This window comes from Pyrgilauda ruficollis, unplaced genomic scaffold (genome assembly GCF_017590135.1).
Source record: "Pyrgilauda ruficollis isolate IOZ18807 unplaced genomic scaffold, ASM1759013v1 scaffold98, whole genome shotgun sequence".
Classification (NCBI taxonomy): domain Eukaryota; kingdom Metazoa; phylum Chordata; class Aves; order Passeriformes; family Passeridae; genus Pyrgilauda; species Pyrgilauda ruficollis.
The window spans coordinates 797,637-819,419 of record NW_024531932.1 but is presented as its reverse complement, the minus strand read 5'-3'; the positions used below and the strand labels follow the sequence as shown (position 1 = coordinate 819,419).

General features: G+C 47.6%; 1 protein-coding gene across 2 annotated transcripts; it reads left to right on the top strand.

Annotated features, from left to right (window-relative positions):
• Positions 1 to 987: 987 nt before the first annotated feature.
• On the top strand, positions 988 to 17,400 carry TSPAN15 (tetraspanin 15). 2 transcript variants are annotated; one of them, XM_041490092.1, is made up of 8 exons: positions 988 to 1,207; positions 5,146 to 5,331; positions 7,135 to 7,209; positions 8,931 to 9,026; positions 10,596 to 10,712; positions 13,514 to 13,561; positions 14,942 to 15,058; positions 15,442 to 17,400. In XM_041490092.1, exons 1-8 carry the CDS (start codon positions 1,112 to 1,114, stop codon positions 15,592 to 15,594), a joined length of 888 nt encoding a protein of 295 aa, XP_041346026.1. In that variant the 5' UTR covers positions 988 to 1,111; the 3' UTR covers positions 15,595 to 17,400. The 2 variants fall into 2 exon arrangements, with proteins under 2 accessions (XP_041346026.1, XP_041346027.1); XM_041490093.1 differs by lacking the exon at positions 988 to 1,207 and adding an exon at positions 2,618 to 4,803.
• Positions 17,401 to 21,783: the final 4,383 nt, after the last annotated feature.

The following is a 21,783-nucleotide window of genomic DNA, read 5'->3' as shown; positions in this document are numbered from 1 at the left end:
CGTCCTGGGCTGGATTGTTTTCCAGAAGCAGAAAGTAGTAGCACTGCAGGCGATAGCAATAGTACTTTTAATAACAGAATTATCCAGGGATATTTTTTAGCCTTTAGAAACGAGACTTTGGTGCATCGTATGACCTAAAGAAATGGTGTGTGACTGAAATGTTTGCACAGTTCTCATACGCAGCTCAGAGGTTTTCCAGTCTCTCTGCTAGGTAACTTAAGGACAAATGCTACCCCACTTCATCTCCCCTGACACCAGACACTGATTTTCAATGCCATCTGTCTCTGCTCCGGGCCAGGACCAAACAACCGACTCTGTGACAGTTGTCTGCCGCTTTGAATGAGACTTTTTTCCCCCGGGGGAAAATAGCCCTTTGTGGGACAGGAGTGCAGCACTGCGGGCTTGAAAAGGCTTATTTCATCTCGGAGGCACGAATGGCGTTCGCAGTTCATGATGGCCGTGTCAGACCCATCACGGACGCTCCGTCACAGCGGCGGGACCGGGAGCAGCTCGGCGCAGGCAGAGCGTGGCCGGTGCCACACGCCCAGGGCTGCTGCCACCGGCAGGACGCGACCCTCCTCGCATGTGCAATCCCAGGGTGACACAGACAGAGGGAAATGCCCCGGCAACGCTTCCTCGTGCCGGTGAAGGGTGTAGGGATTCAGCTTTGCCAGTTTATGGATGCTCCACCAAAACCCTGAGCGCCCAGGCAGCGGCTTCCCACGGCCGTATTTTTGTCCCGGCTGTTTCAATGGCGATGGCAGAGGCGTCTGGGGATGCGTGATTCCTGCTGGAGCAGCCAGCTCCATTTCCCCTGCGGGGCTAATCATTGAAAATCCAGAGCGAGCAACTGCAAGAGCAAATAAAATAAAAAACCAAGACGTGGGTGCCGGGGGGATAAAAAAAAAAAAAAAAAAAAAAAAAAAAAAAGAAAAAAAAGAGAGAGGAGAAGACGAACGCCGCGGCTCTGCAGGCGCTCCCGCGTTCCGCGGTCGGTGCCGCTCCCGGCGCCGCTCCCGGAGCCGCTCGCGGTGCCGGAAGCGCGGCCGGGCCCGCCCGTCGGGGCCGGGAAGGGGCGGAGGGCGCGGCGGGCGGCAGGTGCCGCGGGAGGATGGCGGCGGGCGACCCGGAGCAGGCGCGCTACTGCGGGCGGCTCTCGTACCTGTGCCTCAAGCTCAGCCTCATCACCTACTCCACCACCTTCTGGGTGAGCGGGGGCGCGGGTCCCGCTGCCGTGGGTGGGAGATCCCGCGGCTGGCGTGGCGGTGGCGCACCCGCGGCCGTGGGTGTCGCACCCGGGGCCGTCCTCGCCGAGGGACTGCCAGACTGGTTTCGGCGGATGGGGACTTGCGGGGGTTGGAAGTTTGGCGAGTGAAGATCGTTCAGGTGCGGGTCGAAACGCAGCGGGGGAGGCGGGCGTGCAGAGCCTTTGCCCTCCGGAGTCGCTCCTCGGTGTGTTACGGTGGGTATGTCCTGTCCTGAGCCTCGCAGGGTGAGGCTGCCGGGCTCTGGAGTTACAGGTGGGTGGATCTTGCTTTCCTCATCCCAGGTGATGGGTCCAGACTATGACCACGGAGTTCTGGTAAATCCACAGCGGGCACCCCCCGGGCTGGAACAGCCCTTAGGGCCCTTTGCAAGTGCTCTTTGTAAGCACTGGGATTTTTAAAGGTGCTTTTCTCGGGTCCTGGGATACTGAGAGGATGCTGGCTTCAGGTGGTGCTGATATCAGAGGTGCTCAGGCAGGGATTTTTCTGTCTGGCTTTTTCACTTGAAACGCTGCTTGGGTTCTAGTTTGGCTGGTCTGTTTTTGTCTGACACGGTTTTTACCACTTGGGAGCATAAGGCTTTTGCTTTGCTGCGTGGGAGAAGAGGCTTAGATCCACTGGGTTTGATAGTGAGTGTCAGATTCACCCTGTGATTTAATGAACAAAGACTGACATGCAAAGTGTTTGGGTGTAATTCAGGCTTTTTAGGATCTCGGGTATCTTTTGTCTGTCTTAGCAGACAAACCGACCCTTGGGTTTAGACTCCTGATGCTCCCTGTGTCCCTCCACAGCTATTCAGCAGCTGCGAGTTTGGGAAAAGGGAGAATCGAATTTGCTGTGTTATTTTTCAGACCCGTTTTTGCAGCGTGTCCTTCGCAGAGGATCGCGCTCGTTGTGTGCTCTGCGTTTTCTGTCGGCAGCGAGGGCCCTGGCTGGTGGGATGTAAACATTCCTGTGGGGGCAGAGAAAGGGCTCTTCTGAATCCATCCTGGCAGGACAAAGCCTCTTTCAGGCAGCCTGAGGATTTTATTTACTCTTTGTAGTTGCTCGCTCTGGATTTTCAATGCTCTGCCCTGGTTTATAAACGAGAGCTTCCATTTGTTGGCCGGGGGAGACGGTTTGCTGTGGGAGGGGGGGAAAAGCAGGATGGGGGATGGCAGGGGATTGTTTTGGGAAGGAAGGATGGGGGGATGACAGGAGGTTGTTTTGGGAAGGAAGGATGGGGGGATGGCAGGGGATTTTGGGAGGGCTGGTGCTGTGCCAGGCGTGTGGGCTTCGCCCGCGGGATTTTCTTTTGTTGCAGCTTAGCCAAGCAGATCTCATCAGCTGTGAATGTCAGTTCCCTTCTCAGCACTCTTCTTCTTGCTGAGTTTGGTGGTTTGGGGTTTTTTTAAATCAGTGTAAATGGAAGCAAAGCTTGGCTTTCTTGAATGTTGGGTGGTTCGTGGTGTTCTGCTGCTGTCTGGGGCTTTGTCCCACTGGATGCTGAGTTCATTCGCTTCCCTCCCGGCTCTTGCAGTTCCTCTGGTGCCTTCTGAGTGATGAAGTCCCAGGTTTGAGTCCCCAGGATGGATTTAAACCCTCAGGAACTAAATACCAGCCTTCTCCAAAGCAGAAAGTAAATTAAAGCATTGCTGGGAGTGCTGGGGGGGATATTTGCTACAGGCCTTGTGGTCTGTCACCCAGGGCTGTTTTAAAAACTAGCTGTCACTGTAACTTTCCAGACACCCCTGGAAAAGGTGAGTGGGGCTGTAATGTAACCTGAGGAGAATGGAGCTAGAATGTAATTTTCTTGCCCAGCTGAAACAAAATCCAGCATTTTAAACAGAAGGTGCTGTTGTTGACTTTATTTAGGAGAAGGAACGGTAAGTACAGGGTTAAAGCTTCTGCTAATAAATAAATTCTTCTCCTTTCTCTTGGGAAAGCAGCTTCTGTGTAAAAGCCCCAGAGAAATCCCCTGGTATTTGCTGGTGGATGCTCAGTGAGTCAGGGCAGTTGATTTTTCCTGTGTGCACAGCTGGAATTGCCAAGCTGGGAGCTGTTGTGGGGGATGCAGGATGTAAACAGCCCCTGTGCCGTGGCTGCTGGGTTAGCACATCTGCTTGCAGGAGTAAATGTTGTTGGTTTGACCGTGTTAAAGGTTGGAAAGAATTTTGTTAAATGCTTAAGAAAATAGGAGATAATGAAAGCATAAATCTTGGAGGGTGTGGGAGCACGAGTGGAAGTGGAAAGGGGTGAAGATATGTGTATATGAAGATGCTATATGCATTTATGTATCTTAAGTTCTTAAAGTAGGAAGTGTCTTGTATTTTACTTACAGGCACCTTTTAGTCAAAAACCCCCTGAAATTTAATGCTTTGATAAGAAAACTTTGACGAGAAAAAAGATTTCAGTAAAAAGTTCTAGTGTTGAAACAACACTCTTCTGAAATTCTGATAATCCCTATAAAACTTTAATACCTGTGGTTTACATCCAGTGTTTATGGTTGGTTTTTTTTTTTTACTTTCTAAACAAGGGATCTACCAGGCAAGAGTTCTTGCTGTTAATGGCACTTCAGTGTTTGCAGGAGAATCTGCTTTTGGGGCTGCTCTCAATTTGCTCAAATTTGAAGTTGCTTTTTAAATAGCTTCAGTGTATTTCCTTTTTGTGGGTGAACCCTTCTGAGAATTTTCTCTCTTTAAATGACAAACTGGTGGCATTCCCTACATATTGTCCTTTGGTGTCATTATGCATTTCCATAGAAAATCAAGAACTTCCAGTAAGTTGCTATTTATTTTAAGATATCCCATAATTAAAAAAGCATTTCAGCTGTTTGGCTCATGAACTCGTAACTCACATTGTGTGTCCCTTTGTCTGGGATATTCTGTGTCATATCCAAAATTAAGAAGTGAAATTAAAAATTAAGAAGTGTAATTCAGAAGCACTGGTGTGCAGAGAGCAGACTCGTGTTTCCTGTGGAAATGTCAGGTCAGGAAAGGGGAGTGTTGTGTATCAGATTGCCAGAATGATTGATTTGTGTCTGGTCTCTTCCCTGATGATCTGTCTGGCTGTTGGAGTCGGCAGCAAAGTTTTTCCGCTGCAATTTTTGTAATTAAGTATTGTGGGCTATTTTTAATTTTAATTAATTCAGCATAATTCAAAGTGATTTGCAGCACACCACAGTTTTAATTCCAAATGACTTAGACTTAACTAATTCTTTTGATTGAAATACCTTTAAATAAAATATGTTCCTATTTCACTTGTCAGCTTTATCTGGTAGTTGCTGAAGGAAGTGATATAATTTCAAGCTTGGTTGTTTGTTTTTTTCTTTTAGTTTTCAATCTGGTGCCTTTCTCCTGCTGGCAGCAGGAGTGGAGGTATAGGAATTATCTGACTGTATTTACTGAGCCCAAATAACAGCAGCAGTTGATAGGAAGGGACAGATAGGCTGTTTGCAGGAGCTGGGGTGTGTTAGAGGCACATATATATTTCTTTGTGTTTATACACACAGAGAGAAGGACAGACAGACACACAGAGGAGGGCCATGGCAGTTGCTCATGTATGTAATGTGTGTGATCTCAGATGGGTAATAAATTACATTTCAGCCAGTGATGTATATTTTGATGAGTTTGACTTCCAGAATGCTAAAACATGATGAAATATATTTTTGAAGTGAAGGAGTTTCATTTTTTTTCCAACTCAGCTCTTTTTCTGCTTTAGTCTTTGAGGGTTTTTTAATTTTTTGTTTTATCCAGACTTCTGCTTTGGATGTTTCATTGTTTACAATGAATCCTGAAGTGAGCAGGGACGGGTTCCTGTGTACTCACAGCCTGTCATCTCTGTGTTTACTGGCAGAAACAATCACATGTTATTTGTGTTAAATCATCTGTTTCTCTTCCAGGTGATCGGAGCCCTTGTCCTCGCCGTTGGGATTTATGCAGAAATTGAAAGACAGAAGTACAAAACTCTAGAAAGTGCCTTTCTAGCCCCAGCAATTATTTTAATACTTTTGGGCATTGTGATGTTCCTGGTATCCTTTGTGGGTGTACTGGCTTCTCTGAGAGACAATTTATGCCTTCTGCAAGCAGTAAGTGTTGGAATTTTTATTCCTAGTTTCTAAGGCTTGTTGCTTTTGCTTTCCACTGTCCTCTGAATTCACATCCAGAACCATATCTGCACTGAAAAATATTTTAATGAGGTTACTTTTTTAAAAAGTTTCGCTTAAATCTGAATTTAGTGGCTCCCTCCCTCAGGGAGCTGCAGCATTGGGTCTGGCCAGTGACAGGACCAGTGAGGCTCTGAGCCCAGTGCTGGGAAAAGGAGCTTCCCAGCAGCTCAGGTGTTATGGAAAGTAAGCAGGAATGTGAGATATTATCAGCCAGCGTGTATCTTGTGCAAACTCAGCTGCTGACGTGCTGCTTGATGCTGGGTTTCAGCCCAGAGGGAGCAGCCCTGGCTCAGTGGTCAGGGTCTGTCTGTCCTCCCTGGGCAGTGCAGTGCAGAGGGGAGATGGAGAAATGTGTGTTCAGAGTCAGACCTGGAGCTCAGGCCTTTGACAGAAGGGCCCTGAGGGTGACATGAAAGGCACAAAGCTGTTGCCCCCAGCATCTCTGAAAAGGTGAATTTTAGGGAAATTCCTGTGGTTGCAGGTGGAAGCTGCATGTGTGACTAATTAAAATTAAAGTGTGCAAACTTCATTTCCAGCTGCAGAGGATCACACAGAGTTTGGGCTGGAAGGGACCTTTTAAAGGCCACCTAGTCTGACCCCCTTGCCATGAGCAGGCTCACCTTCCACCAGACCAGGCTGCTCAAAACCCAGCCCAGCCTGGCCTTGTCACATCAGTGCAGTCTAACAAAATGCTCAACTCATGGTTTGTTGTGGAGGGCAAGGCCAGAAATAACCACGGATTTTGAAGTTATACTGGAATTTCACTGAGAGCCCCTCCTCAGGCTTCTTCCCTGAGTGTGGTGGTGTGTCAGATGCCAGGAGCATTTTCTGTTCCCATCCTGGTAGCAAACCCAGCTGGGTATGGAACAAAGCAAGTCCCTGATGCCAGCTTCCCAGGCTGATTCCAGATTTAGCAGGAGAAAAGATACCTGTCTGGTGAATTCCTGACACTGAGAAGTTAAAGCAGCTTTCAGGGGATTATTTTCAGACAAGGGATGTTAAAACTTCACTCCTGATGAAGTTCGTTGTTACACAGCAGACCTAAATTCACTCAGCACCCATCTTTTTTTGCCTGAAGGGTTGGAAAAAACATTTCAAGTCGTGGCATGCAGCAGCTCTCTCACAGTGCAATGGATTTTTTCATGTTTTTCACATTTTGCACAGGCTTTGCTGGGCAGTCGTGGGTGCACACGTGGTTGTGTGTGAGTGCACTTGTGTATATACACAGGCAAGTAAATGTGGGAAGCAACACATTAAAAGCTACTAAGCCTGGAATTTTGCTTTGATTTAGCACTGGCAGTGTAGAAGAAGGTGGTTTGGATTGTCTTAAGGTTTGCTGTGGAAAGCTAACAGGTAAGTACTGGCTTTGTAGGAAGCATAAAACCCTGAAGTGTGGTGTGGTTTGCAGCAGCCCATCAGTGTGCTTCTCTGGGGTGCTGGTGTGGAAAGGAGTGTCTCGGCAGGATAATTTCATCTAATGGTTTTGAGTCCGTTCAGAGCAGAAAAAATAATGTTCTTGCCAATTGGGCAAAACCCAGAATAATTGAAGTGAGGAAAAAAGTCTTTCTCGTGACATTGACAGTTCCGTAATTTCATGTTTTCCTTTAAAATGCCATGCTGAAAGCCAAGTCTATTGGCAATCGAATGCTAGCCTTAAAGGAGCTAATTGAAAGAGTAATTGGAGCTGTGTCTAATGGCTCACTTGCACTTGTTTCCCTGCAGTTCATGTACATCCTTGGTGTCTGCCTGCTGATCGAGCTGACGGGCGGAGTGGTGGCCCTGATCTTCAGGAACCAGGTGAGCTGCTCGCTTCAGGTGTTGGCAGCATTGAGCTCTGCTAAATGACAGCTGCTCAAGCTGAGCACTCCTTGACAGAGCTCTGGGGACATGTCCAGGCTTTTCAGGGCTCAGCCCTGCTGCTGTTCTGGAGGTGAATTCCAGGTTAAGGAGCTCGGAGGAAATCTGGTGGCTACAAATGTGCAATGCAGGCAAAATGAGTCTCCAGCTCTTGGTGGATGACAAAATGCTTTCTTCTGTTTTGCCATCTGGGTCTGACTGCTGATTTGGGACGTTTCCAGACGGATTTGGAGGCTGTTGTTTTTTAATGGCCCAAATGTTTTGCCTCAGTTAAAGGACAGCTCTTCCCTGCCCGCATCCATAAGCAACAGAATAAATTTATGCAGGAGACTCCATCATTGACAAGCATCCTATAACTGTATTAAACCCTTGATTTTTCTGCACAGAAAGCAGCAGACTATTTTATTCAGTTAGAAATGCTTTAAAACATAAATGTGTTCACTATGGCAAGTACTAGATGCCTATGCTTTGATTTATAGCAGGACAGCTACACTTAGGGACAGCTTTCTTCCCTTGTTTTTCAAGGTTAGTGGAGAAGTTTGGGTTGGTATGGGGAGAACAAGAATGTATTTATGGAAGTTTAGTGTAGTAGCCTCTCTTTCAGGCCTGTTTGTTTTGCATGTGATGTGCATTTTCCCCATTTCTTTCTCTACTTCCTTTTAAAATTTGTAGAGTCTAAATGAGGTTGGACCAGTTAGGAGGGTTCTGTATTATTTCTCATCACTGATATGATAATCCTTTCTGTTCTGGTTAGTTTTGGGTGTTGCAGTTTGTAATACTGAGAAGATGAGTGGGTGTATTTCAGGTTTTCTGACCTGCAAGGCTTTAACTGTGTCCATTTCAGCAGCTGGATTGAAAGGAAAGTTGTTACATTCTGGTAGTGATTAGTCCCTGGTTTTGCTGTTTGCTGTGCTGAGATTGTGCTGGATCTTGAACACTAAATACTCTTTTATTTTTTTTCCTTTTCTCTCATCTTCTGAACTTTAAAAAGACTTTGTTGATTTAATTTTAGTATGCCATGCTGAGGAGACACCATTTTATTTCTGCTGTCGCCACACTGCCATATTTCTCAAAACAACCACTGTAAAACATACAAACACACCTTTTTTTCCACTCCATGTGGAGTAAAGCTCTCTATCTGGCAATTATGGACTCTTTGGAAAATCAAATTAATGGAAAATGCGTGGAAAATAAAATTCCTGGACGGTGGTGACGCAGTCAGGTCGTTTTGCTCGGGGCGTGGTGCAGACCGCGGTGCCAAAATCCAGCACCCAGCCCCACTGCTCCGTCATCCAGAAGGTGTGAGGGTCCCCAGGGACAGGGATCCTGGGGTATCCATGTCCCAGGGCTGATGGGACCGTCTCTGGGAGATGCTGGGAGGGTCTCAGCAGTGAGAGGTGTCTCACTGCTGGAACTTGCCGGCCCAAAGCCAGCAGAGAGGCTGCTTCCCTGGAGGAGAACAGATGGTTGGTCCCTGCAGGGCTGTGCTGAAATTTGTAATGAGTGTTTTGGTTTTTTTCTTTAAAAAAAAAAAAAGGAATAAAAGGCTTTTCCTTTGTGCTCATCAGTTACACTTGTCACTTTAACCTGCTCTTCTAATTCTGTTCCAGCCCATGTGCCCATTGTGCAGCCCATCAATTTCTTTTCCTTCTGCTTTCTAGACAATCAAATTTTTGAATGATAACATTAGAAGAGGAATTGAGAATTACTATGATGATTTAGACTTCAAGAACATCATGGATTCTGTTCAAAAGCAGGTTTGTTGGTTTGGTTTTTTTTTCCCTTGGACTAACTCAGCAACAGCTTTGAGTTTTTCCAGTGGAGTGACAATCAAGTTGGGGGGGATGGGATCTTGTGTGTCATCTCTTATGGTGTTGCTGCTGAGGTCAGGGCTCATCCAGCACTCCAGCTGGCATTTAAAACCCTCTTCCATCACTGCAGAAAGAGAGGGCCAAAATGCAGCTTTTGCCTTGGCAGGTGCAATTCAAATGCTCGAGGTCAGATCCCCCAAACCTGTGTGTTTGTAGTGGCCCCACAGCTGGACTGAGATGAATTCAGCCTGAATTCCAGCCATGGCCTGGCACTCAGTGCTTCTGCTGGCTGGTGCAGGAGGTTGAGAAGCATCTTGTTAGCAGGAGGCATTGGATAAAGAGAAATGAGGTGGCATTTGGGCTGCCACAGCCTGGGCCCTGGTGTGGCTGCTGCAGGGCATGCACAGAGCTCTTTAACAAGGTGGTTGTTGGAGGGAAATAGCACTGGAAGAGTATCTACCTGTAATTAAAATTCAGAAACTGTGGTGAGCCCAGCTGGGCATTACTTAATGGCATGTGGAGTTGACTCACAGCCTTTTTTAATTTTTTTTTTTTTTCGTAAGGCTGATCTGTTGAAATGTTTATTGGGTTATTGAAGAGTTCTGCCATACAGCTCAGAGGCTGTAGAAGAAGCAAAAAGTGTTCAGCAATGTGATGTCAGGGTCCCTGTGATGTCTGTGACCATGCCAAGTAATGGTTATTAAAAAAATGGATTTAGGAAGTGATCCATATATTCTAGGACATCGTTATGGAGATGGCAGCCTGCTTTGAAAAACAAAGTTAGCATGGAAAGTCTGTCAGAAGCAGACCATCCTGAGGAAATTCTGTCATTAGACTTCATAATGCTTTAAATTTTCCATGCACTGCCCAAAATTCTGGCTACGTACACGTTAGGGATTAAATGAGCTCCTCCTTTCCCCTTCGTTTAAATTATAAAGGGAATATTTATATTAAGTCAGTGTAAACTTAGAGTATTTGTTTGCCAGCTTTCAGTTCTTCTATATTACACCCACAGTGTTTTGGTGAGATTTATTTATGCCTTAGAGCAACGTTTTTGTCTTTTAGATCCAGTTGGAAATGTGGTTGTAACCCTTAAAGCAACTGCAGAGGTAGATTACAGGTCAGGGTGGAGTCAATGTGATGATGTCCAGAGCTGGAAAGATAATTTTTCAGCTCAGAAAAGATGGGAGGTGGAACTTGGCACTGAGTACTTTGCTCTGGCACCCTGGCTTACAGTTCAATGGGTGACAGAGGAGTATTACCTTTATCTTTAATTCTTTTTAATTGTATTTATCATGTACATTCCTACATGCCGTGCTGATAAAATGACAGAATTTTTTGGTAGCTCAGAGCTTTTAAAATTGTTTCATTCTTTCTTTGTTTTCTACTTATTCAAAGAGTTTAAGGAACAAATTTCCTTTTCCTTTTGGAGTCATAGAACCATTTACGTTGGAGAAGAACTTAAAGATCATTGAGTTTTGTGTCTTTTTTATTTTAATTTTTTTTCCTCTCCAGTTCAAGTGCTGTGGTGGAGAAGATTATAGAGATTGGTCCCAGAACGTGTACCACAACTGTGCAGCTCCAGGACCTCTGGCTTGTGGGGTGCCCTACACTTGCTGCATCAGAAACAAGGTAAGTCCTGGCACCTCAGCATCACTGGGCTCACTCAGAAACCTGGATTTGGGAAGTCTGGGGTAAGAAGTGAAGGAACATGGGTCCTTTACTTCCCCAATGGATCTGTGGGTCCTTACATCGTGAAAGGGAGGAAATAATGGATTAGGGGTGTTGGCTGTGGTCCATTTTACTGCCCCACTTCCCAGCCCCAGAAGGGATGTTGGGAGCTCCACTAATCTCGTGGCTCGCCCCAACCAGAGCTGATTAAAATTCAGGTTTGCTGGTGTTTTCCCCAGGGTTTGCTGGTCCAGCTTTGCCAAGAAGCCTGGGACATGATGGTTTATGTGGGTGGGGGGTCAGAGGGATGTGCTGCAGCTGCTGTGTGAATTAAAAACCACACAGAATGACCTTGTCACCCCCAGAATAATCCAAAAATGTGACCTCAGGGTGAGGGCATGCTTGTGGGCACAGGGCTGCCCCAACCTATCCTTGAAAACTACCTGCCTGTAAAATCCTGGAAGGACTGGAGTCTGAACCAGTTTCTGAGTCTGTGATGAACTGGTCCTCACTGGTGCTGACAGCACTGGGAGCAGGCATTGATTTAAATGCAAATGTGTTTTAATTAATTCTGTAATGCACTGCTCTTCATTTGAGGGATGCATGTAATGCTGAATTTGGTAAGGAACTGTTCCTCAACTCCTCCAGTACAGGCAGTCCCTGCCTTGCTGGGGTTTGGTCTCCAGTCTGACCATGAGATGAAGATTTTGGGTGTGTGTAAGAGCAGAGCTCACGATGGATATCCTGCTGCTGCCTGGTTGGGGCTGCCCTTCCCACATCTGCCTTGAGCATGGCTGCTTAATTAAAAAAAAAAAAAAAAAAAAGGAAAATAGATGCAATGGTGTGTCAGTAATCCTGCTAGGTGATGCTGAGAAATGTGTGTCACAGGAGGGTGTTTATTACGTGTGCACACGCGTTTTTCCTGTGGGAATAGGTCCGTTTAAACCTGTGATGAGCTTTGATTTATTCTCAGAAACCAAAGCTGAACAGCCATGCTTTGAGGCTTAGCTGTTTGAGAGTAAGAACCTGCAGCTGGATGGAGCAGAACAACTCAGGATTTTGCCTTCAGGAAAGGGAAAGCACTGGAATAAAAACTTCTCCAGGGAAAAACAGCGAGATTATTCACTGACAGCTGGGGAAGGGAGGATTAGGCTGCTTGTATCCCATGAAGTGTTAAGCTCAGGGAAGTTAAAGAAGGGCAGGGAGAAGCCCCAGATGGGAGTGTGGCTCTTGCAGAGGTGGGGGCTGGTGGCTCTGAGCAGGAGATGCTGGAGCTGAGCCGTGCGTGGTGCGGCACAGGAGCGCCAGCCCCAGGGCTGTGCACGGCTGCCTCAGGAAAAAACAGCCAGAAGATGCATCAATCTTACTGTGTTTGACAAATCCTTCCAAATACAGGCTGGGTTCTGTCCTGGAAAGCTGCAGATATGGTTTGTGATTACTCATTGGCTTTGTAGTCATGGAAAACTCCAGCTAATGTCGGTGCCTGGATTCTGATCCTCAGCCAGCACCAGCCAGCTCGTACTGGGGGGGCTCTGAAGGAACTGTGTTCATGTCCAGTTATTTATTAAAGACTTACACTAGTGCAGCAGATAGAAATTAGCCCCAAATGCCTATAATCCTCTGTTCCCAATGCATTTATCTCCCCTGTGTGTATTTGCTTATGCCACTACCTCCTGTTAGCAAATTCTGTGCTTAAGGTTAAAGGATGGGACTGCCCTCCTTGTGGTCACATATTTTGGGAGTGACCACGTGTCAGGCAGTCAGGCTTCAGCCTTTTTGGGAGCATGAAATCACTCACAGCCAACACAACACGCTGGTGCCTCATACTGGTGTTGACTTCCAAGTGGATTTATTACCTGTGGTTGGCAGATGGGTACCCCACACAGTTTCCCAACAGCCCTGTGGAATGGCCCAAGGTTTTTCTTCTAGGAATGTGCTGAGCCTTGTTTGTCAGGCAATTGTGTGCTCAAGGTGAGAGCCCAGCTTTTGGGGGGGCTTAAAAAAACTTCTCGTTTTCCTTCATGTCTTTGGCTTTGTTTTCTGCCTCCTTTGATGCCAGTGGGTTTTTACATTGGATGATTTTCATTTTCATGATTTTCAGGTCAGCATTTTCAGGTTGGCTTTTCCAGGCTTTCCAGGTAGAACCTTGGAACCCACAGAAGGCATTGCACGGCTACAGAAAATGTGTTAGTAATCTGTGGTGAATGCAAGCACTCAGTCTCTCTTATGAATATATGAGTTTTATATTCATGTATATAATGGTATTGTATGAATATTGTAATGAATTTAGTGTTGTAAACAGCATTTATATTATTGGAAGTTGTTTGAAACTGAAGATATTTCTGAGCTTAAATTTGTCATCATCTTGGCACGAAGGCCATGTTAACCCCTGGTTTTAGTAATAAGGTGTGTTAAGTTATTAAGGCTTTAAAAGGAAATCCAGCTGTTCATTCTGTGGAAACAGCTGTGTCCCACAGCTCTGTCACAGCTCACATTGGTTGCTGTTGCCACCCTGCTTTTGCTGGATAGGAATGGCTCAAATGTCTCGTGACACACTGGCAATACTCATTGCTCTAAAATCATGTGGAGCTCTAACTAAATCTGACACTGGGGCTGCTGGGATAAACTGGTGTTGGACTGGGAAATAACCCTGTCATTGCTTTTATATGAGCTGGGTGAGCACAGAGTGAAAATAATATTTCTGTGATTTTAGTTTCCAAATCTCCTGATTTTAGTTTCCAAATTTGTTGTTTTCTTTTCAGACAGACATTATCAACACTATGTGTGGATACAAAACCATTGACCAAGAGGTAACGTAGCCAATGCCCACCCTGGCATGGCAGAGGGTGCTGCTTCTTTTTTGTCTCTGTTATAAAAGTGTTTTCTGTGTGCTTTAATCTGCCAGGCAGTTAAATTGGCAATTAAAATGGTTGTTTTTTCCTGGAATAATTTCCTTATATGAGAAAAAACTCATCTTGTTTGATTTCTGTATCTTCCCTTCTTTTCATTTCCTTCGATTCCTTGTTTGTTGACAACTCCCCCGTGCTAATTGCACAACTAACGCACAAAAAGCTGCTTTCAAAATTTGAAGCAGTGACTTGAGTTGGGGAAAGCTTTTAGTACGCAAAAGCCAAAGTTTCTCACTTAGTAAAATTGGCATTGATGAAAGCCACCTTAGCTGTTTTTAAGTATTTTATATCCCAGGAGTGGGTGTTTTATTTTTAAGCCTGTGGTAGCACAGCTGGAGGAGCAGTGGGACTTCCCTGGTTGTGTTGGCTGCCTTCTCCTCCCTCCAGGAGTGGGATGGGGCCTCCTCCTTCAGCCTTCCCTTTTGGGAACAGCCCCAGTGACTCCAGAGGAGAGACTGCCAGCTCAAGGCAGCAATTGCAGAGTGATGAAGAAGGGGAATCGGTAATTGGATCTGCCCTGAGTTTTCCACTCCTGGCTTTGGAGTGCTGGGAGGAGGCAGGGCGGGGGGCTGGTCTGGAAAAGCTCCTCTCCCCGGCTCATTTGAGGCACTTGGAGCACAATGCCAGCCTGGGTTGTTGGTTTTTGGGATTACCGGTTATCTTTAAATACAGCTTGTCTCCATTCAGGTTCATTGATTTGTGGCTTAATCACCTGAACGCTGCAGCCAGGCTCTGACACCGAGCACTTCAGCTTATGCTGAACTTCACCCCATTCATCTGCTCAGGACCCTCTGCAGCCTCAAGTGCTTTTATATTATGGGTTGGGGTCAGGGAGCAGCACAGCTTGCAGGACTGAATCTGAAATCCTCTTGTTCCTGTCCTTTCTAGGGTCTTTTTGCAAAGCACTTGGACCACAATTTATGTTTTTCCACTGCTGTATTTTCAGCTTGGGAGAAGAGATGAAAGCTAAAGAGAGACTTCTCTGCTTTCCAAGTGGTCTTAAATGAGAATGGAGTGCATTTCATGTTGAGAAATAGCTGTAACAAACAGGTTTAAGACAATGAAATAACTTACTCGGGTGTAGAATAACTTTTTAAAAACGGAGTAATTTGTTGAGGTGTGGAGCAGCTCAACAAGAGACGGAAGAGCTACTGATGTTAAACTCAGTGGGTTTAAAGAGGTGGGAAGGCAAACCACATCTGCCTCCCTGAGTTTTGAGTTGCCACGTGTGTCTCACAGCAGTGGAGCTGCCTGTTGAACCCTTCCTGTGCTATTTTGCAGCGCTTGAGCATTCAGCACATTATCTACGTCCGAGGGTGCACCAATGCTGTGCTCATTTGGTTTTTGGACAACTACAGCATCATGGCTGGTGTGCTGCTTGGCATACTGCTGCCCCAGGTAAGAGAGTGTTCACTGTGAGGGGGAACATCTGGTTTGGTGGGATGTGAAATCCCATTGGACCATCATCATGGTTTTCTTTCCAAATTTAATGTAACTGGTATGCTGAGGTGGCATTTGAATCAAACACCTCATTTGCCAGTATGTGAAATCCCACTGGACCATCATCATGGTTTTCTTTTTGGGTTTAATGTAACTGGTAAGCCGGGGTGGCATTCTTTAGTAGCATCACTGGTGCAGGGTTTGCTGGGGCAATTCCCTTTCGCTTGGGGTTTATTTTTGAGTCCTCCCCTATCCGTGACCTCTGTGACTTCCCGGAGCTCCGGTGGGGCAGGCTGCCTGTGCCGCCTGCCTGGGAATGCCCTTGCCTGTTGCCTTGGCAGTTCCTGGGCGTGCTGCTGACGCTGCTGTACGTGACCCGGGTGGAGGACATCATCTCGGAGCACAAGCTGGGCCAGAGCCTCTTCGGGGACGCGCGCCGCGGGGCTGAGCCCGACTTCTCCGCGGCCGGCTGCTGCATGTGCTACCCGGGCTGAGCCGGGAGCCCAAAACCTGCCAGGCCAGGCAATCCCGGCTGCTCCGGGGCTGCTGCAGACTCTGGGGGTGCTGGAGCAGCCAGCAGCCGGCGGTGGGTGCGAGCCAGGACGCACCGGAGTGGCCCCGTGCGGGGCTTGGGACAATAAATTGCTCCTGGGTGATTGCTGGGAGATAACACAACCAAAAAACTGGAGAAGATCTGAACTGGATTCCTAGGAAGTGTCTTTGCGTCTCTGGATGTGGTATTTAAGTGTTTGTGCTTCTCCAGCTGTATTTTCTTACTCCTTCCAGCGAGATTTCTTACTGATCCACACGGTGAATATGAAACCTGTGTTTAACAGTGGGGTTTTATGCTAATCATGGTGAATTTACTGACAATAATGGATGTGATGCTCAGTCTTCTGTGCCTTTCAATAACGGGGCAAATGCCAGTGTCAAATCAGTCAGGTAATGCTTGATCTATTTTTTAACGCAGTTTATTACTGTGTGGCTTTTGTATGAACTTACAGGATGTTTGAGTCTTGGATGTACTGTATTTTTCCCCTTTCGTAAATTAACTAGGTGATTTATGACTTTATATTTTTTTGGAGTTCTGTATGTCAAGGTGTTTCTAAAATTTATTGTCGAAATAAAACCAATGAGTTGTTTTTTTCTTAAAAAAAAAACCAAAAATACATGGGTTTTGTTTTAAATTATTTTTATTGTCTTATGTAAGTTAAGCCTGTCCCTCAAATGCTGAATGAAAAGGTAGAAGTAGCAGGAGCTGTGATTCTGGCTGTGGTTTTGGAGAGTCACTGAACATCCATTGCTTCTCTTAGTCCACCACGAGCTCTGGGGTTTTTGTTGGTGTTCCTGAGCATTTCTGTGCAGTCTCTCCAGCCCCAGACAGGCCTGCAGGCAAAACGCAGGCAAAAACCTAATTATCATTAATATCTCAATTAAACCAAAGTCAGGATGAGAATAAAGCAGGTTTATATCCTGAATATAAATCTCTTCCAAACACTCCACTAAGAAAAACAGGACAACATCTGATATTATTCTCTCCTTGCTGCTTTTTGTTGTTGTTTTTTAAAAAAAAAAAAAATTCTTGTCCTGGACATTTTCTGCTGCTTAACTCTCTGCCTTCACCAAGAATTTCTTAGCAAACTTTGTGTGTTTCCAGGAGCCAAAAAAGACTCATCCAGTTCTTGGGTGTTGCTGGTGGTTTCTAGGGACAGAGATGCCAGTCCAGCAGGGGCAGTGGGAGGTCCACAGCACGCTCTAGCGTTGGGCCCTGCACTGCTCAATGTTTAATTGCTCCTTTTCACCCCAATTCTCCTGGTCTCTGTCTTGAATAATGCGTTCTGGTAAGTTAAGAAGCAAGGTGTGTTTTAGGAGTGGGTTTGTGTGCAAGGAGAGGGAGGATGGAGCTGACTGCAGGGGAAGGATGGGAAAATTGAGGCTGGAGTTGGTTTGTAGCAGGGACTGGGCTGGGAAGGTGGGAATGACAAAGGTAGTTCTCCTTTGATGACAAAAGTAAATTGATTTTTTTTTAATAAATTGATTTTGTTTTTGGTAAATGTGGGGGTGGTGTGAAATATGAGATAGCCCAGAAACCAGGAGGTGGCACAAGTGTGGTTAAACTTCAGGTGGTTTAAATGAAATGGGGAGAGTATTTTGGGATACAAGAGAGCAATTATCCCTTATGAAGAAAATTTGTAGGCTGTACTGAATTTTCAGCCATCCCCAGTGTGATTCACAGTGTTTGAATGGTGTCACAAAGTAAACCCTGTGTGATTTTGTTTAATAAATTATTGATTCAGAAACTACTGACCCTTCCCATTCCTTAGGATCTGAGGAAATTAACTCTTGGTTTCACAGGCCATGGTGACTGGAGGGAGGGATGATGCCTTTTGGGAGGTGGCTGGAGGAGAGACATGCAGCAATTCTCTGCTCAGCTGCCTTCTCCAGAGAGCTGATGAGAAAATTGTCTTCAGATGGGTGAAGAACGCTGATCTAATTTAATCCCTGTCCTCCTGGCAGGAGCAGCCCAGCTGTGGCTGCTGCTCACAGATGCGTCCTTAACATGATTTAAGAAAATGCTCCTTGGCTGCTTCTTGAAAGCCTGAGACAGCTCCCCAAAATCCCAGAACTATGGATTATTCTGTGTGTGAAATTTTAAAGCACTCTGACAGCTGTGAGCTGCCAGTAGTTCATGCTCCTTGTGGTCCTGCTTTCCATCAGGGTTCAGGAAAAGAGATTTACCTCTCTGTTCCGTGAGGTCACAGAGGCACAGACGTGGCACAGCACCTGGGTGAGCTGGGTGCCCGGCTGGAGCACCGTGCAGGGGATCTAAAAGTAATAAATAAATCAATAGAAATCTTTAATTAGCAGGGTCCGGAGGGGAAATGCCGAGCAGATCTCCCTCTGGTGGCACGGGTACCGCAGGGCACGCATTGAATCCCTGCTCGCCGGGAATGAAATCCCTGCATCCACACGGCAACAGGGTTTGTTCAGTGGCCCTTTCCCCTGCTCTGCTTCGAGAAGCTCCTTTGTGCAGGCACAGCTTCCAAGGAAATCCTTCGAGAGGAATCCCTTCCTCTGCAGGGATTGTCATCTGTTCAGGATACAGCTGCTGCTGACAACTTCACCTTCATTCCTCGGCGGTGGGATGAGCTGATTTCCCCCTGATGGGGAAAAATATTGGTATTTAAGATGTAAAAACTATTTAGCTAAAAGTTGGCTTGTAGATTTGTGCTCCTGAAGCTCTTTTCTTCTCGAGGGCTTCCCGGCGTTGGTGACTTTTCTGCGCCAGCTGATGATTGAAAGGTTCTTGTGTGGTTCAGGAATTGAAATAACGTGGTGAGTGTTGAACTGCAGAGGGCAGGTGCTGCCACTTGCTGGGACCCTGTGAGCTGTGCTGGGCCAGGGAAATCATCTCCACCAGGAGCACCAGTGGCACAGAAGCTGCTTTGGGTTTGCATCCTCCTTTAATGCCTGTGCCTGCTGGGGAACGGGGAGAGGGCAGCATATTCCTCTGTGCTGGGAGAGCAGTGCTGCTGTTTGTTTGTCAAAACTGCGGGGCTGCTTGAAACTGCCACAGCTCCAGCTGGGTTTGCGCTGGGGATGGAGGAGCTGCTTGGGTTTGGGTTCAGCTCCTGGCCTGAAGTGTCCCTGCAGCTCGAAGGGATAAAACTGCCCTGCAGCAGCGCTCAGAGCCCTCGGCAAAGGCAGCTGTAAAATGCCCCCAGGAAAGTGGGAGTCCCCAGCAATTCCAACCTCCTCCTTTGCAGGAGGTACCTTTTTTTTTTTTTTTCAGTAGGAAGTTTTGCCCTCGATGAAGAGCTGAAAGCTGCTGTGCTGGAAGGGAGAAGAGGGGAGCGGACCTGCCTGGGATGTGCACAGCAGGACAAAGCCACCTCATCCTCCTGGGCACTGGGGACTGCTTTTCTGATCCCAACCCCACCACAGTGCTCAGCCCTGCTTGGAGATTCAGCAGCAGCGTTCTGGGATGGGGAGTTTTGCCTGGGGAAGCACAAGGAGCTCCTGGCTTCTGTTCCCAGGATGCTGGAGCAAAGCAGAGCAGTGCTGCCTCCTCTAGCTTGAGGCTGCACCTTCCTGGGTTAAAATAAACACAGCAGCCTGAGGGTTTGGAGGGTGCTGGGGAAAACCTGCTGGCTGGAGGGCAAGAACCAGGGGCAATGGAGCCCTCTGAGGTCCCTGGAGCTACTTGCAGGCCCTGGCAAAGCTGAGCTGCTGGGGAATATTGGCTCTTGGAGAAGTCTGTGTGCAGGGCTTGGAAGTTTCTGTGGTTTTTACAAACATAACTGGGTTTTGCTGACTGGGGCAGCTGCCTCTCCCTCTCTTTCCCAGAAGGGGTGTTGTGCTCCCTCAGGTCCCATGCAGCACAATCCTTTGCTGGGATGGGGAAGTGCAAATTCTCAGGGCCTGGTTGCTGGGAAAGGTGGAGCAGAGGTGCAAACTGTGCCTGGAGCTTGGCTGGATGAGCTGGGAAACATGGTCCTCTGCAGAAATGGCTGAATCCATGGTGGAAGGGGAGAAGATGGAGGTAAGGAACCTCTGGGTGAGTTCTGAAAGCCTTGTCCCTCCTGATCACAGGAGTACAGAGCCTGCAGGAAGTGTCCCTCAACCCAAGGCTGCTGCTCAAGCAGAAGTGGTCTCCAGCTTCCCATCATTTGGTATTTCCTAAAAGAGTGTTAGTTCTCCAGGAAAGGCAGGTGAAATATCCACACTCCATCTCTGGGCTTAGCTCACTTCTCAGCCAGCTGCTAGCTTATTTCCATACAAAATTTATCTGTGCTGCTGAAAGCACCTGAGGCACCCAAGGGAACGAGGTCTCAGGGGATGAGGTCTCTGGGGAATCTCTAGGGGATGAGGTCTCTATGGATGGGGTCTCTACGGATGACGTCTCTGGGGAATGAAATCTCTAGGAATGAGGTCTCTAGGGGATGAAGTCTCTAGGGGTTGAGGTCTCTGGGGATGAGGTCTCTAGGGATGAGGTCTTTGGGGAATGAAATTTCTAGGGAATGAGGTCTCTAGGGGATGAGGTCTCTACAGATGGGGTCTCTAGGGATGAGGTCTCTGGGGAATGAGGCCTCTAGGAATGAGATCTCTAGGGATGCTTTCTGTGTCCGCACACTTGTGTGCCATGGGGTCACTCCCCAGCCCCATCCCCGGAACAGGGACAGCACCAGGCTGGCTGGGATGTGCTGTTTGAGCCTCCCAAGACAAGTAGTCCCCTTGCCCAGCAGTGGAAGGAGAGGTTGCCTGCAGCACCCCTGTCACCCCTCATCCTGCTATCCCAGCCCTGGCACCCTGGGAACGGGGCAGGATGTGGCCCTGCCACCCCCAGCCCGGTGACAGCAGCAGCGGCACGCCAGCCCCCCACCCCAATTATAGTTGGGTGTCGCAAAGGACATTGAAAAGCAAGGAGGAGAGCTGTGAAGAGGGTCATTTTAGTGGCTCTTTCTCTCTTCTTCCCCCCCCCCCCCCCCGAGAAGGAAGTTAGAAAAGCAGAGCCCTCAAAGCCGCATTGAAAGGGTGACAGAGACGGGATAAAGCGTAAGACTGAGGGAAGGAATCTCAGAGCACTCGCCACGGTGTTTTAATGATCTGTTAACAATTGCCCCTTTCAGGGGAGAACATATGGTAGATGGTTTGCTTTTTTTTTTTTTTTTTTTGTTTTTTTTTTTTTTAAAGGACAAAAAAAAAAAGAAAAAAGAAATTACTTCAGAAACTTAAATGATGGTGGAAAATGGTGGGGATTGCGGTGAAGAGCTGGGGGAGGGAGGCGTAGCCCCCGGACTGAGGGGATGTCAGATGATGGGAGGATGTCAGATAATGTACCCTGAGCACGGGGGCTTTGCTGGAGACAGAGACCCCAAAAAACGCCGGGACCTGCTGGGGGGGACGGAGGCTGGTTGCCTGCCAGTGAAGGAAAACGATGAGGGTGCTGATGAAACCCGGGAATGCTGAGACCCTTCAGGCCATGGGCTGGAGCATCCCTCCCCCCCAGCCCAGCTGGAGCCCAGCTGCGCGGGCAGGGCTGGCACTGCTCCCCTCCCTGCAGCTGGGGCAGATGGTGACAGTGCTCTGACCGCACGCAGGTGGCGACTGCTCCGAGGTTTCCCTGCTGCTACCTGCCCTGAGATCATTGCCTTCCTCCCACTGCAGCCTGCTGGAATGAGTTTAAATTGTGGCTCACCGAAATCACACACACAGGCTGCTGGTGACTTGTCATGCTGCAGCTAAACTGCTGGATTACAGCTGCAGTTTGGGTGGAAATACAAGGATTTAAAAAAAAAAAGTTGCAAATACATGATTTTTTAATCGAGCTACAGGAGTCAGGCTGTGTGCTCAGCTTTACAGACATCCTGGCATAGGCTGGCAGGAGGGGCTGTGCTGCTTGTGGGCTCCCCAGGTTCGTTATACACCTGGGCTTGGGGAAGCAGATGGTCCCATCTGGATGTAAAATCCTCTCCTACTCAGCCCTGCGGTAGTGCAGGACAGGAGGAGGCTCCGATTCAAAGGTTAGGAGTTTGGCAGATGGAGCCCAGTGCCGCATGAGGGGTTGGGAGTGCAGATGGGCAGGAATGGCTGGGGAACGCTGCAGTTCCATGCCTGCCTGCCAGGGACACCCGCGCAGGATGTACCAGAGGAGAGGTGTAAAGGTGTGGGGAAGGGAGCGA